General features: G+C 47.4%; 1 protein-coding gene across 6 annotated transcripts in view; it reads left to right on the top strand.

The window, feature by feature from the left end:
* The window catches only part of SLC9A8 (solute carrier family 9 member A8), an 84,934-nt gene that overhangs the window by 47,016 nt on the left and 21,713 nt on the right, over positions 1–16,205 (top strand). For all 6 annotated transcript variants that reach the window (XR_007729353.1, XM_050807466.1, XM_050807468.1 and 3 more), the window contains exons 9-10: positions 5,224–5,362; positions 7,028–7,133. Coding sequence is in view for 5 of the 6 variants with exons in the window: in XM_050807466.1 (XP_050663423.1) it covers positions 5,224–5,362; positions 7,028–7,133 (245 nt within the window). In the remaining variant the exon portion in view is untranslated. The remainder of the gene's footprint in view (positions 1–5,223; positions 5,363–7,027; positions 7,134–16,205) is intronic.

Raw genomic sequence — 16,205 nt, 5'->3', positions numbered from 1 at the left:
TAGGAAATACACAAGCAAAAAAGGGAGAAATATCACACACATTGCTACTACCTAGAGATATAGTTAACAATTTGGTGTAAATATATATACATTTTATTTAAATAGGCTTATACCCCAAATACTGTATTCTATTTTCCATTGAACACAGTTGATAAAACAGTCTTCTGGAACATCATTTTACTGGTACGGAGTATTCCTTTTTCTGGGTTTACTGTGATCTACTTAACCAATTTCCTACTATTGGCTTTTTCATGTTTCTCTTGGCAGAAATTTCTATAGCTTTATTAGGATATTATCATACAGCATGCTGCAAGACCTTTAAAAAATCCGATGGTAATATTTTTTCTTATTTAAGATCTACTCTGAAAGCTGCTTAGCGTTCTGGTTTTTACTTTTATCTCGTATCCTGGCTACACATATTGAACATTTGTGACAAGGAATTTTGTCCAACTTGGAGGTGACATCATGAGTTATTTTTATGCATTGGGAGCTAAACTCAATTGCTTTGTCTCTGATTTTTTTAAAGAAAAATAATTTTTCAGAGGTAGGATCTTTTCTGAGCTTTTCCAGTTCTGTTATAAAAGCCAAAGATTAGGAGACTTTTTCTATTTAAGATGGGAAATGATGGAGTCATTGTCTGTAGCCAGAGGTTCTTCCTGGAAAAGTGCTTTGGAAACCCAAGATTGGTCTGGGCACAGTGGCTCATGCCTGTGATCCCAGCACTTTGGAAGGCCAAGGCCCGTGGATCACCTGAGGTCAGGAGTTTGAGACCAGCCTAGCCAACATGGTGAAACCCTGTCTCTACTAATAATATAAAAATTAGCCGGGCATGGTGGTGGGTCCCTGTAATCTTGTCTACTTGGGAGGCTGAGGCAGGACAATCTCTTGAACCTGGGAGGTGGAGGTTGCAGTGAGCTGAGATCACACCACTGCACTCCAGCCAGAGCAACAGAGTGAGACTCCATCTCAAAAAAAAAAGAATCCCAAGATCGCCTATGATAACAGTTCCCACGGTTGGATCTGTGGAGCATGCATGTATAGTTTCCGGCCGCCTCCCTCCACCAGCAGCACTGCCACTGCTGAGACCCAAGCTGACTGGAGAATCAGCCTCATGAACTCTCCAGCCACGGCTGGTCATCTGCCATCAGCATTTGGTGAGGGACCTTTATGTGCCAGATACTGCTGAGAGCCAGGTGGATTTGATGAACTCGGTCCATGATGGGCAAAAGATGCCCATAGAGAAGTGAACATGGTGCCGTAAGCCAGAGGGGCTCAATGACCAGACCATTAAGGATATGAGGAAGGCTTCTCAGAAGGAATGTCTTGTGAGCCAGACCTGGGAGGCTCATTTTCAGACAGAAGAGAGAGAAAAGGGGCATGTCAGACTTCCCCTGCCCTTTTTTTTTTTTTTTTAGTTCAAAAGAAAATATGCTTCTGGGAGCTTTTGTCACTTTTCCTTGGTTATCAGCTAGAATCACATCTGGTTTTGAAGAGGTATGCTTCATAAACGATCATCTCCAAAGTGAGCTGACACATTTATCTTTGCAACTGAATATGTGAATGAATTACCCCCTTTTTAAAAATGTTGTTACCTTCATGAGTGCCGGAAAGAAAATGTCTTCTGTTTCTTCAGTAACTTGAATTCATTTTCAACTTTGATTCGTTGCTATGATAGTGTGTTCTTAAAGTCACTGCTATAGAGGAAACCTTTTGTTTTCTCCAGCTACAGTTTAAGCTCATGAAATGGACCCTGAAGCAATACTCCCTTTTATTATTTAAGGTATGAGAAACATGACCTTAAGAAACAAAACATAGAAAATTACTAGGCCAGAAAGAGTCCAAATTCTACTTTCATTACCTGGAGTTCAGAAACCATTGCCTCAGTCCTGGATCTGCTGTTAACCCTTTGTGTGACCTTACCCCGTGACTCACTCTCTTTGGGCCTCAGGCTACTCTGTATAAAAAGAAAGCAGTGAAACCAGCCTGGGTGCCTGCCATGGTAGAGACGTGGGCTGAGGCCGGGCACTGTATGTGTGTGGCCTGCAGATCCATTTTTGGGAACTGCGGGTGATCATGGCCTTCAAAAGCACTTTTCCAGTATGAGCCCTTGTTGGCTGCCACATTCTTCAAGGTGGGATGTTAACCTGTGATCTGCTAGAAAGAAGGGGGATTGGGGAGATTGTGTGTTCAGATGAGTCTGCAAAGCTTTCACATGAAGAAAGTTAGATTTCTTTTTTGCAAGACGTCTCAGACCTTAATTATGTTATTTTGTGCTGTAAATTTCCTCGAAAGGCTTTCTGAGGTTATTTGACCAAGCTACCTTTTCATCTTACTCTGCTTTAAAATGATACCAATCCTGGGGCCTGGCACGGTGGCTCATGTCTGTAATCCCAGCATTTTGGGAGGCCAAGGCAGGCGGGTCACTTGAGGTTAGGAGCTCCACACCAGCCTGGCCAATATGGTGAAACCCCATCTCTACTAAAAATACAAAAAAAAAAAAAAAAAAAGTTGGATGTGGTGGTGCGCATCTGTAATCCCAGCTACTTGAGAGGCTGATGCAGGAGAATCGCTTGAACTTGGAGGCAGAGGTTGCAGTGAGTCGAGATCGCACCACTGCACTCCAGCCTGAGCAACAGAGCGAGACTCCATCTCAATAATAATAATAATAATAATAATAATAATAATAGGCCGGGCGCGGTGGCTCAAGCCTGTAATCCCAGCACTTTGGGAGGCCGAGACGGGCGGATCACGAGGTCAGGAGATCGAGACCATCCTGGCTAACACGGTGAAACCCCGTCTCTACTAAAAAAAAAATACAAAAAACTAGCAGGGCGAGGTGGCGGGCGTCTGTAGTCCCAGCTACTCGGGAGGCTGAGGCAGGAGAATGGCGTAAACCCGGGAGGCGGAGCTTGCAGTGAGCTGAGATCCGGCCACTGCACTCCAGCCCGGGCTACAGAGCAAGACTCCGTCTCAAAAAAAAAAAAATAATAATAATAATAATAATCATAAAACGATACCAATTCATGACATGGTGATTGATGAAGCTGAGTATTACTGTTGAGTATTCTTTGTTTCATTTGCTGAGTCAATAAAAAGGTATTGACTGTCTTTTGTGTGCGAGGCTCTGCTTTAAGCCCCGGACATAAGGCAGCAAACAAGATGGACACAGGCTTCATCCTCGTGGAATGAGGCACTACAGTTTCCCATGCTGTGAAGGAGAAGTCAGGCACCATGACAAACATTACATGGGCAGGCCTGCGTGAAGGGATCAGGGCAGGTGTCCCTGAGGGAGTGGCACTGATCCTGGGTTCTGAGGGATGAATAGGGAGTTAGCTGGGGCAGGGAAAGGTGAATGGTGACCACCTGGGAGGTGCTAGTGACAGTGTCGCCCAGATGTTTAGATCTGGGGAGGAGGAGGTAAGGTCAGAGAGGTATGGCAGGTGGGAGCCAGGTCAGACTAAGACTGGGCTTCCTGGTGATGTCAGGAAACTCTGAGTTCTGAACAGGCTGGTAACCCGATCAGGTGTGCCTTTGAAAAGGATCAGTTAGGCCCTGTATTTCTAGCACTTTGGGATGTTGAGGCAAGTGAACTGCTTGAGCCCAGGAGTTCAAGACCAGCCTGGGCAACATGGTGAAATCCCATCTTTACAGAAAATACAAAAACTAGCCGAGTGTGGTGATGTGTACCTGTGGTCTCAGCTACTCTGGAGCTGACGTGGGAGGATCACTTGAGCCTCGGGAAGCAGAGGATGCAGTGAGCTGAGGTCACGCCACTGCACTTTGCCTAGGTGACAGAGTGAGACCCTGTCTCAAAAACAAAAAGAGGGGGATCATTTAGGCCACTGAGTGGAGAACGGGGTTGGTCTGTAGGAAGACAAGGATGTTGAGAGAGAGCTCAGTGAGACTTATCCCTGGTAGTAAAGGGCAGTAGGGGAGGGAGAAAAGGGGATGGATTTGAGAGACAGGAGGAGGATATTTAATGAGAATAACTCCATGTTAATGGTGTAATGCTTTTACCTTTGAGAACAAAACCAACAATTAAATTTAATAACATCTGACATTTTACTTTGTTCTGTTACAGTAAAAGGAAAGTTCTTTGATTTCTTCCTCCTTAATGTCTCCTATATCTTCCCTCTCAGCCTGAAACCTCGGGCATTTTTTCTTTGGGTAGCTCCATTCTAATCTGACTTCTTGCCGTAGCCTCAATTTCAGGTTTTATCACAAGATTTCTGTACTGAAATCCTTCCCATTGACTTCCGAGGCCTTCAAGCTGAAATACCAGTGCGTTTCCCGGGCTGTGCCCTGTTCCTCTGCCACTACTGTCACCTTGCCTCCTGCCACTGTCCCACCCCCACCTCCCCCGCCCCACCACTCCCCCTGCCACGTTTTAGCTGCATTAATCTCGGTACTTGAAAGTTCCTACAATGGGCTGCATATGCATGGGCTCCCTTCCTTTGCAGATGCTGTTCCCTCACTGGGTGCCTTCCCCCATTTCTTCACCTGGGCAAGTCGTTTTTATCCCAAATCTAAACCCACCCCTCCCCCCGCCTTTTTTATTTTTTATTTTTTTGAGACAGAGTCTTGCTCTGTTGCCCACGCTGGAGTGTAGTGGTGCAATCTTGGCTCACTGCAACCTCTGCCTCCTGGGTTCAAGCAATTCTCCTGCCTCAGCCTCCTGAGTAGCTGGGATTACAGGCACACGTGTGCCACCACACCCGGATACTTTTTGTATTTTTAGTAGAGTTAGGGTTTCACCATGTTGGCCAGGCTGATCTGAACTCCTGCCCTCAAGTGATCCGCTTACCTCGGCCTCCCAAAGTGCTGGGATTACAGGTGTGAGCCACCACGCCTGGCATCAGCCCACATTTTCTCAAGCACCTTCCTTGAGCCCAGCCAGTCTGAGTTAGTTACCCGCCCATCCTGTGTTTCTACAGCCCTCTACTCTTCCTGCAGATTGTCTTTAGTGTTCATCTTGTTTTCTCCCTTGTTAGCCGGAAGGGAGGAGCTCCTTAAGGACAGCAATTTGCTCTCATCTCTGAACCCCAGAAAGTAACAGTACCTGGGACAAAGTAGGTGAACAGTAGACGTTTGGCTGACTGAATGAATGATGGTATGAATGAATGAATGAATGAATGAGGGAATAAGCAAGAGATAAGTTTTAAGTTAATTTCTAAGACCTTTGTATATATAACATTTTAACTTCTGTTTTCTTTCATTTCCTAGCACAGCTGAAGGTTTAACAAGAAAAAATATGTCAGATGTCAGTGGGTGGCAAACATTTTTACAAGCCCTTGACTACTTCCTCAAAATGTTCTTTGGCTCTGCAGCGCTCGGCACTCTCACTGGCTTAATTTCTGCATTAATATCCTTTTAATGTGATGAGCATACAGGGTTGAGATTATTCTTGATGGCTTCTGTCTCTAGCCAGTTTCTCCTGTTTTTTAAGGGGGCCAATTTTAGATGAAGGTTTTGCTTAAAGGAGGATTTTTTGCTTAGTTTTTGTTTGAGAAACACTCTAACTCAAGGATTTTTTAATTTAACATGTGAAATTTAGAATGTCACTTTTCAAAGTTTAAAAAACATATACACTGTTGGATATCAGATATGATTTTGGGGACCTCTCAGTTCCCAGAGTATGATAACCACACTCAGATGATTTTCATTTTCTGCCATCTTACTTTTCACATTTGGAAAATTAGAAATTAATTTTCTTTGAAAATGTCAAATAGACCAGGTGCAGTGGCTCACGCCTGTAATCCCAGCACTTTAAGAGGCTAAGGCTGGAGAATTGCTTTCGCCCAGGAGTTCAAGACCAGCCTGAGCAATGGAATATAGTGAGACCTCGTCTCTAAAAAATACATAAATAAAAATAAAATGTTAAACAGAGAAAATTTTTATCCCACTGAAAGTGTTTATCCAGAAGGATTGAAAAAGGGGCTTTCAAAATGTGTTCCATTGAGTTATTTGCACTGATTTTGTTATTTAACAACCAATAAGCTTTTCTAGCTGGAGATGGAAAGAGTCTTGTTAAGGCCAACGACACCTTTATTGCTGTAGAAATTTCATTATGTTTAAAATAGTAACAGGCAGTAGACCACTTTGGTGCACGCCTAAGCCTATGTCTCAGGGAGATGGCCACCTGGCCCGCCTCCATGAGCAGTTTGTTTCACAGATGGCCGGAAGAGACTCTTTTGCCTGGTTACAGGCATATTTTTCTGCCATCCTGTTGAATTTTCCCATCAACTCCTTTATCTAGAAGTCTAAAGGCTCTATTGAGTTGGCTGACAGCTTCTCATATTGTACCAATAAACAGAATGGAAAAGAAAATTTTTTCCATTTCAGTATTTTCCTCTATATCTTTTTCTTTTAAAAAAAAAAAAAAAAAGTATCTATCAAAATGAAGTGGAGCAAATGGGTACTGTGAGCTCCAGTATAGGCATTGTGAATGATACTTCAATATATACAAGGCTCTCTCCTTTTACAGGGGCATGAGTTTGGAAATCTCCAGGAATAGGAAAGACTGCACTTCAACAGGGCCTGGAACCCCAGTTAGAACAGCAATTCACACTAGTTGTCTTTGACTCAAAACTGATGGGGAAAGCAAGATGGGTAGCATTAGTGATCTCATCTGATGTTGTTGGAGGAGTCGGGGTGATATGGCCCTGGGAGGAACCTGGCAGAGTGAACTGACCTTGGTGTGTCTGCAGCTCCAGCTTCGTGCCATGGCCCAGCACATCCCCAGCCCTCTAAGTCAGCATTTTTAAATGAGTTGACTTAGGTTGATTTTCATCTTCCACCACCATTTATCTCCGGAATTTACATTTCTTAGTGTTTTGTTTCTTATAGCAACAGTCTCCCTACAAAGGAAAAAAATCCATAATGACAAATTTTCATTTGTAACCTTGGGACGTTCCAAAATCTTCTGTACCTGTTTACTTCATATATTTGGAAAGCAGCAGTTTTGTGACTTCTCCACATCTCCCATCAACTCTCCCTCGATTCTCCTTCCTTGACAGTTGTCATTTACGTGCTGAAGCATATTGACTTGAGGAAAACACCTTCCTTGGAGTTTGGCATGATGATCATTTTTGCTTATCTGCCTTATGGGCTTGCAGAAGGAATCTCACTCTCAGGTAAGTGACAGAGAGCCTGAAAGTGCTGTGGTGATGGCATTTTGTCCTGCCTGATGAAAGAGGCTTTGTCAGTTGGGTCACCTTTAGTCACAAGAGACAGTCACAACTCAGAAGAGCTTAAGTGATAAAGGGAATCTATTGGCTCCCTAGACACACATCTGGATTTAGGTCTGCCTGGATCCAGTAGCTCAAACAGTCACATTGGTGTCACAGTCACATTTTCTCTTAACTTGCCTTCTCTTATTTAGCCCATCAGTCCTATGAGGCTCCCTCAGAGGAGGGTAGCCTGTGGGAGGGAGGTACTGTGAAGGTCCTTATTTTACTGATGAGAAAACTTGAGGTTGAGTGAAATTAAGTAAATTACTCAAGGTCACAGCTGGGATTGGTGGAACAACGATTCAAACTAGTTGTCTTTTGAGTCAAGAACCAGTGCTTAGAACCCTCCTCTAATACAACTCCCTCCAAAACAGATCATCATGAAACCATGTACTCAGTGCTACATAGAGGGACAAGCAAAGTGTGGCGGTGACGTAATGTTGGGCGTTTTTGGACACACTTTACCAGTATTCAGTTTTTTTATGCTGCTACCGCCCATGTGGCGTAGGCACTAAGGTTGTCATTAGCCCAAAGCTGCACTGCACAGGCAGTGGTGGTAGTGAGATTGACAGCGGAGGCCCAGAGCCTTTTCCCTGCACCCCATTGGAGGAGGGCACACAGCTCCCAGCAGCAGGGACGACTCTGATGTGGCCCTAGAAGATGATACTCACCAGCTGGAGGAGGGGTGGCCACTTACAGAGTGATGGTCTTGGTAATGGTCACCTGGTAATCAGTCAGCAGCCCCTGTTGGCAAAGCTTGGCTTAGTTGGGCTTTCTGCCTACAAGTGGCAGTCAAGTTTGTGTCCCCAGCTTGTTACATTGTAAGGGTGTTGACCTGAAAATGGAACATGACTCACTCCTGTTCCTGTGTGAGGGGGCAGCCAGGTGGGAAGGACTCTGCCCCGGAAGTCTGATCCCATCCTTTGAGTGAAGTCCCTTCAGAGGCCTTGTTCTGGAAATGAGGCACTATTGCAGGAATGTTTTGATCTATGCCACAGGATGGCAGAGATTTTCTTTTTTATTAACTTTGTTGAGGTATAATTTACACACAATACATGGACCTGTTCTAAGTATATAATTCCATGAATTTTGGCAAATGTGGGCAGTCATAACTACCCCTACAGTCAAGGTGTGGCATATTCTTATCGATAGCCCAACGTGGCTCCCCTGTGCCCTTCTGCAGTCAATCCCCCATGCCTGTCCTGAGCCCTGGCACCCACTGATCTGCACTGTCATTGTAGTTTTGCCTTTTCCCGAATGTCATTTAAATGAAATCATGGGGTACATAGTCTTTTGTGTCTCCTCTCTTTCAGTTGTCATGTTTTTGAGAGACATCCATGTTTTTGCATGTGGCAGTAGTTTATCATTCTTATTGCACCACACTTTGTTTGTCTGTTCACCATTTGAAGGACATTTGGGGTTTTCCAGATTTGGGCTAAGAACAGTTTGCATGTGTTTTCATTTTTCTTGGGTAAATACCTAGGATTAAGGCTGCTAGTTCATATGGTAAGTACATTTTTACTTTTTTAGAAACTGCCCAGTGTTTTTCGAAGTGACTGTATCATTTTACATTCCCATCAGAATGTATGAGAGAGTGCCAGTTGCTTCATATTGCCACCACACTTATTTTAATTTCAAAAAGTTTAGCTGTCCTGATAGGTGTGTAGCAACTGGATTTATATGTGCCTTGGTGTGGTTCTTTTTATATTCACCTTTGGTTCATTGAGCTTCTTGGGTTTATAGTTTATATGAGTTTATAGCTTTCATCAAATTTGGTAAGCTTTTGCCTATTTCTTTATAAACATTTTTTTGTTCCTCCTTCCTCTTCCCCTTGAGACTTCAATTTACGCATTATGAGAGGTAGCATGCTATTGGCCCACAATATGCTTTGCCTTTTTTTTTTCTGTCTTTTTTTCCCTATGTGCTTTATTTTGGTTTTTTCCTTTTGCCGTGTCTTCAAAGTCACTGATCTTTTCTTCTGCCATGTGGAATCTCCTGCTAATCCTACCCAGTGTATTTCTCATTTACATATTCTATAATTCATCTACAGAAGATCCCTTTGGGTTATTTTCATTTCTTGCATTTCTCTCTTGATATTCATGTTTTCTTCTATGTTCTGGAGCATATGAAACATTTCTAATTGCTGTTTTAATGTCCTTGTTTGCTGATTGCATCGTCTCTGTCAACTCTAGGTCTGTTTTGTTGTTGATTTTTCTCATGCTTATAGGTCACATCTTCTTGCTCTTTGCTTGCTAGTAAGCTTTGATTGGATGTCAGTCATTGTGAACTTTATGTTGTTGAGTACAATATTTTATTGCATTCCTTTATGGAGTTCTGGACTTTTTAAAAAATATATATATTTTTTGTTTTTTGTGTGTTATTTCTGGACTTTTCTTCTGGCATGTATCTAAGTCTCTTGGCATCAGTTTAATCCTTTTTGAGGCTTACATTTAAACTTTGTTAGGACTGGTGCACAGTAGCAGGGCCCTAACTAAGGTGTCTCAGGTATTGGGAGCTCTCTCCACTCTGGCTGGTGGGAATACAAATCCCAGCCCCATGTCAGCTTCTGGAATTGTTCCGTCTACTTCTTTTTAATGATTCTTTCCCCAGCCTCTTGTTTCATCCCACATATATACTGATCAGTATCAGTCAAAGACTCAAGGGGACTTCACAGTAGGTGTCCAAGAGCTCTCTTTCTGTGCGGCTTCCCCGACTCAACAGGACAGCCTCTAAATCCCCAGCCTCAGACCGCCAGCTCAGCCCCGACTCAACAGGACAGCCTCTAAATCCCCAGCCTCAGACCGCCAGCTCAGCCCCGACTCAACAGGACAGCCTCTAAATCCCCAGCCTCAGACCGCCAGCTCAGCCCCGACTCAACAGGACAGCCTCTAAATCCCCAGCCTCAGACCGCCAGCTCAGCCCCGACTCAACAGGACAGCCCTCTAAATCCTCAGCCTCAGACCGCCAGCTCAGCCCCGACTCAACAGGACAGCCTCTAAATCCCCAGCCTCAGACCGCCAGCTCAGCCCCGACTCAACAGGACAGCCTCTAAATCCCCAGCCTCAGACCGCCAGCTCAGCCCCGACTCAACAGGACAGCCTCTAAATCCCCAGCCTCAGACCGCCAGCTCAGCCCCGACTCAACAGGACAGCCCTCTAAATCCTCAGCCTCAGACCGCCAGCTCAGCCCCGACTCAACAGGACAGCCTCTAAATCCCCAGCCTCAGACCGCCAGCTCAGCCCCGACTCAACAGGACAGCCTCTAAATCCCCAGCCTCAGACCGCCAGCTCAGCCCCGACTCAACAGGACAGCCCTCTAAATCCTCAGCCTCAGACCGCCAGCTCAGCCCCGACTCAACAGGACAGCCCTCTAAATCCTCAGCCTCAGACCGCCAGCTCAGCCCCGACTCAACAGGACAGCCCTCTAAATCCTCAGCCTCAGACCGCCAGCTCAGCCCCGACTCAACAGGACAGCCCTCTAAATCCTCAGCCTCAGACCGCCAGCTCAGCCCCGACTCAACAGGACAGCCTCTAAATCCCCAGCCTCAGACCGCCAGCTCAGCCCCGACTCAACAGGACAGCCTCTAAATCCCCAGCCTCAGACCGTCAGCTCAGCCCCGACTCAACAGGACAGCCCTCTAAATCCCCAGCCTCAGACCGCCAGCTCAGCCCCGACTCAACAGGACAGCCCTCTAAATCCCCAGCCTCAGACCGCCAGCTCAGCCCCGACTCAACAGGACAGCCCTCTAAATCCTCAGCCTCAGACCGTCAGCTCAGCCCCGACTCAACAGGACAGCCCTCTAAAGCCCCAGCCTCAGACCGCCAGCTCAGCCCCGACTCAACAGGACAGCCCTCTAAAGCCCCAGCCTCAGACCGCCAGCTCAGCCCCGACTCAACAGGACAGCCCTCTAAAGCCCCAGCCTCAGACCGCCAGCTCAGCCCCGACTCAACAGGACAGCCCTCTAAAGCCCCAGCCTCAGACCGCCAGCTCAGCCCCGACTCAACAGGACAGCCCTCTAAAGCCCCAGCCTCAGACCGTCAGCTCAGCCCCGACTCAACAGGACAGCCCTCTAAAGCCCCAGCCTCAGACCGTCAGCTCAGCCCCGACTCAACAGGACAGCCCTCTAAAGCCCCAGCCTCAGACCGCCAGCTCAGCCCCGACTCAACAGGACAGCCCTCTAAAGCCCCAGCCTCAGACCGTCACCTCAGCCCCGACTCAACAGGACAGCCCTCTAAATCCTCAGCCTCAGACCGTCAGCTCAGCCCCGACTCAACAGGACAGCCCTCTAAAGCCCCAGCCTCAGACCGCCAGCTCAGCCCCGACTCAACAGGACAGCCCTCTAAAGCCCCAGCCTCAGACCGCCAGCTCAGCCCCGACTCAACAGGACAGCCCTCTAAAGCCCCAGCCTCAGACCGTCAGCTCAGCCCCGACTCAACAGGACAGCCCTCTAAAGCCCCAGCCTCAGACCGTCAGCTCAGCCCCGACTCAACAGGACAGCCCTCTAAAGCCCCAGCCTCAGACCGTCAGCTCAGCCCCGACTCAACAGGACAGCCCTCTAAAGCCCCAGCCTCAGACCGCCAGCTCAGCCCCGACTCAACAGGACAGCCCTCTAAAGCCCCAGCCTCAGACCGCCAGCTCAGCCCCGACTCAACAGGACAGCCCTCTAAAGCCCCAGCCTCAGACCGCCAGCTCAGCCCCGACTCAACAGGACAGCCCTCTAAAGCCCCAGCCTCAGACCGCCAGCTCAGCCCCGACTCAACAGGACAGCCCTCTAAAGCCCCAGCCTCAGACCGCCAGCTCAGCCCCGACTCAACAGGACAGCCCTCTAAAGCCCCAGCCTCAGACCGTCAGCTCAGCCCCGACTCAACAGGACAGCCCTCTAAATCCCCAGCCTCAGACCGTCAGCTCAGCCCCGACTCAACAGGACAGCCCTCTAAATCCTCAGCCTCAGACCGTCAGCTCAGCCCCGACTCAACAGGACAGCCCTCTAAAGCCCCAGCCTCAGACCGCCAGCTCAGCCCCGACTCAACAGGACAGCCCTCTAAAGCCCCAGCCTCAGACCGCCAGCTCAGCCCCGACTCAACAGGACAGCCTCTAAATCCCCAGCCTCAGACCGTCAGCTCAGCAGGGGGCCTGGGGAAAGAGTGGCCGCCTTGCTTGTTTCCCTTCTGGCAGGAATCACAGTCCTACCCTATCTTTTGTCCCATGTCAGAAAAGAGTTTTGTTTCATATCTTGTATCAGGTTTTGTAGTTATGTAGAGCAGGACAGTGTTCTGTGTAGCAGTAATTTCTTCAGACACAAAGCGGAAGTCCCAGTGGTCTTTAGTGACTCAGTTGACAGAATTTTTCTACCCAGTCGCTATCTGCAGTCGCACGTGGGTGCTGCGTGAGCAGCACAAGGAGGAAGCAGAGTGGACTCGCCATTTTCAGGGTTTTGTTTTTCATCGCAAACCAGTTCACCAGGGTAATTCCATCCTGGTGTCCGCCCTCAGGTTCCCTTTCTTGACTGAATGTTGGCACTTACAAAAAGGTTACCTGTGAGTCATTTGGCTCTAGCCTAGCTATTTTTTTTTTTTTTTTTTTTTTTGAGACGGAGTCTCGCTCTGTTGCCCAGGCTGGAGTGTAGTGGCCGGATCTCAGCTCACTGCAAGCTCCGCTTCCCAGATTTACGCCATTCTCCTGCCTCAGCCTCCCGAGTAGCTGGGACTATAGGCGCTCGCCACCTCGCCCGGCTAGTTTTTTGTATTTTTTTAGTAGAGACGGGGTTTCACCGTGTTAGCCAGGATGGTCTCGATCTCCTGACCTCGTGATCCGCCCGTCTCGGCCTCCCAAAGTGCTGGGATTACAGGCTTGAGCCACCGCGCCCGGCTAGCCTAGCTATTTTTACATCTTTTTTTTTTTTTTTTTTTTTTTTTTTTTTTTTTTTTTGAGACGGAGTCTCACTCTGTCGCCCAGGCTGGAGTGCAGTGGCCGGATCTCAGCTCACTGCAAGCTCCGCCTCCCGGGTTCACGCCATTCTCCTGCCTCAGCCTCCCGAGTAGCTGGGACTACAGGCGCCCGCCACCTCGCCCGGCTAGTTTTTTGTACTTTTTAGTAGAGACGGGGTTTCACCGTGTTAGCCAGGATGGTCTCGATCTCCCGACCTCGTGATCCGCCCATCTCGGCCTCCCAAAGTGCTGGGATTACAGGCTTGAGCCACCGCGCCCGGCCTACATCTATTTTTTTAAATTGTTCCTCTACCCCCTTGAGATGATCACTAGGTACCTGTTGGCAAAGATGTGTTTCATGCATCTGTTTGGAATCTGTGATTAAAATCAGGGAGTGTTTTTCTTACCTTCTTTTCAGAGTGGCAGTGTTTCCTGTGGAGAGGGGTTTCGTTTCCTTAGGGACCTTGCTCCACACACAGCAGTGCCAGCCAGGAACACCAGATCTGCCTCTGGGTGAGGGAACCTGCCCTGCCTGTGCTTTGCCTTTTGGGTATTTGTCCCACAGGGTTTTCAGAGAGGGGCAGGATGGCCCTGTGTGGTGTGTGGATGCTCTGCGCCGCACTGTGAAAGCACAGATGGAAAGCGTGGTGTTTCTGCTGTCTTCACCTTCCTTTGTGTGCTCCCCTTTTCCTGACTGTCACAAAGGACTGATCTCAAGTGGTTCCCAAGACTGTCGAGCAGGACATTCTCTTCCTAGGAAGTGGGAATTATTTATGTAAATCTACATGTAGGGAACACGGTTGTTAAGAACTGGAGCTGGATAACAGACAGTCTTGGATTTGAATCCCAGCTCCACCTCTCATTGGCTGTGTAACCTCAGATTACAGACTTAACCACCTCATGCTCTACTTCCTCATCATAAAATAGACAAGTAAAAGGGCCAGCCTGACGCCTTTGCTGAGGACGAAGGGAGCAATGCAAGTGAGAGTCCTGATGGGGCATCTGTGCCACTACTGGGGTGGCCACAAGTCCTGGTTTGCCCTCTGTCTCAACATGATGAATTAATAATATCCCCTTCTATTCTAAAAAATTCCTGGTATCCACAGCAAATCAAATAGTCTCCCTATTACTCAGCAAACGTTAGCTATTCTCAGAATATTCATTCTAATTGTACCCATGTTAACTATTTTTGTTGTTCAGTCAAGCCAGTTTTGAGGGCCACTTTGGCCTCTGACACTAAAGATTCAAAGATGAATAGACCCTACTTAGGCAGAGTGGTTAGCAAACACTGGGCTTGGAGGGGATGGGACAGAGTGACATTGTCAGGGTGAGTCACAGAGGAGGGGACTTAGGGCTCGAAGGATGAGTTTGCAGGATTAATTATAACATAACTCTTTCTTTCTTTCTTTCTTTGAGATGGAGTTTTGCTCTGTAGCCCAGGCTGGAGTACAGTGGCGCCATCTCGGCTCACTGCAACCTCTGCCTCCCGGGTTCAGGCAGCTCTCTGCCTCAGCATCCCGAGTAGCTGGGATTACAGGCGCCCACCACCACACCTGGCTAATTTTTTTTTTTTTTTTTTTCTGTATTTTTAGTAGAGATGGGGTTTCACCATTTGGCCAGGCTGATCTTGAAATCCTGACCTTGTGATCTACCCGCCTCGGCCTCCCAAAGTGCTGGGATTACAGGCATGAGCCACCACGCCCAGCCGACATAACGCTTTAAGATGTTGGCATGGGCCAGGTGCGGTGGCTTACACCTATAATCCCAGCACTTTGGGAGACCAAGGCAGGCGGATCACGTGGTCAAGAGATGGAGATCATCCTGGCTAACATGGTGAAACCCCATCTCTACTAAAAATACAAAAATTAACTGGGCATGGTGGCACGTGCGGTAGTCCCAGCTACTTGGGAGGCTGACACAGGAGAATCGCTTGAACCTGGGAAGCAGAGGTTGCAGTGAGCCGAGATCCCGCCACTGTACTCCAGCCTGGGTGACAGAGTGAGACTCCATCTCAAAAAAAAAGATACTGGCATGAAGTTGGCCAAAGATAGAATGTATGGTGCAGTGCTCTTATGCACAGATATCTAAGGAATTCCACTGCAGCACTGCTTGGGAGAGAAAAATTGGAAGGAACTCTATGTTCATCAGTAATGGAAAAGATCAAATTCCAGTCCATGTGCACTATGGAATCCTGTGCAGCCTCTTAAAAAATGAACTTGACCTGTCTGTACTGCCATGGGAAGAATTTGACATATTGTTAAATTCTTTAAGTTGAAAAATCAATCTCTCACCCATTCAAGAAATATTTATTAAATGTCCACCCTATGCTGAGAACTATCCTTGCTGTTGGGGCTACATTTATAAACACCTCAAGATCAGTTTCCTTTTCCTGCAGAAGAAAGCCAGAATTTAAGCAAACCCATAAGACAATTCCAGGTGGCAAGAAATTACAAGAAGAAAAATTAAAGACAGAGAGTGGCACGCGGTAGAGAATGGATTGGGAGCTCAGGCAATCAGGGAGGTGTCTCCTGGAGGTGGCACTGGAGCTCAGACCTGTGTGGTGAGAGGAACCAGCCCAGGGACGCTCTAGGGAAGGAGGGTTTTGGCAGCAGAAACTGCAGGAGCCACGGGTCTGAAGATAGATGTGCGGGAGTGTGGCATGCTCCAGGAAGAGAAGGAAGACCAGTGTGGCCAGGACACTGCCTCACAGGTTCTGTAGGCCTGAAAAGGAGCTGGGGTTCTAGTATATGCACCAAGAAAAGAGAGTTGGAAGCCCTTGAAAAGAAATTGCTCTGCTGGTATAGGCACTATATATGTGATAGGATCCTGTTTATTACTTTATTTTTATTTTATTTTAATGTTATTTTTTGAGACAGGATCATGCTCTGTTGCCCAGGCTGGAGTGCAGTGGCACAATCACGGCTTACTGCAGCCTTGACCTCCCCAGGTTTAGGTGATCCTTCCACCTCAGCCTCCTGAGTAGCTGGGTCCATAGGCACGTGCCACCACACCCGACTAGTTTTGTAATTTTTGTAGAGACAGAGCCTCA

Source organism: Macaca thibetana, chromosome 10 (genome assembly GCF_024542745.1).
Source record: "Macaca thibetana thibetana isolate TM-01 chromosome 10, ASM2454274v1, whole genome shotgun sequence".
NCBI classification, from domain to species: Eukaryota; Metazoa; Chordata; class Mammalia; order Primates; family Cercopithecidae; genus Macaca; species Macaca thibetana.
Note: the sequence above shows the minus strand (reverse complement) of the source record. Positions and strands in the feature narration are given on the sequence as shown.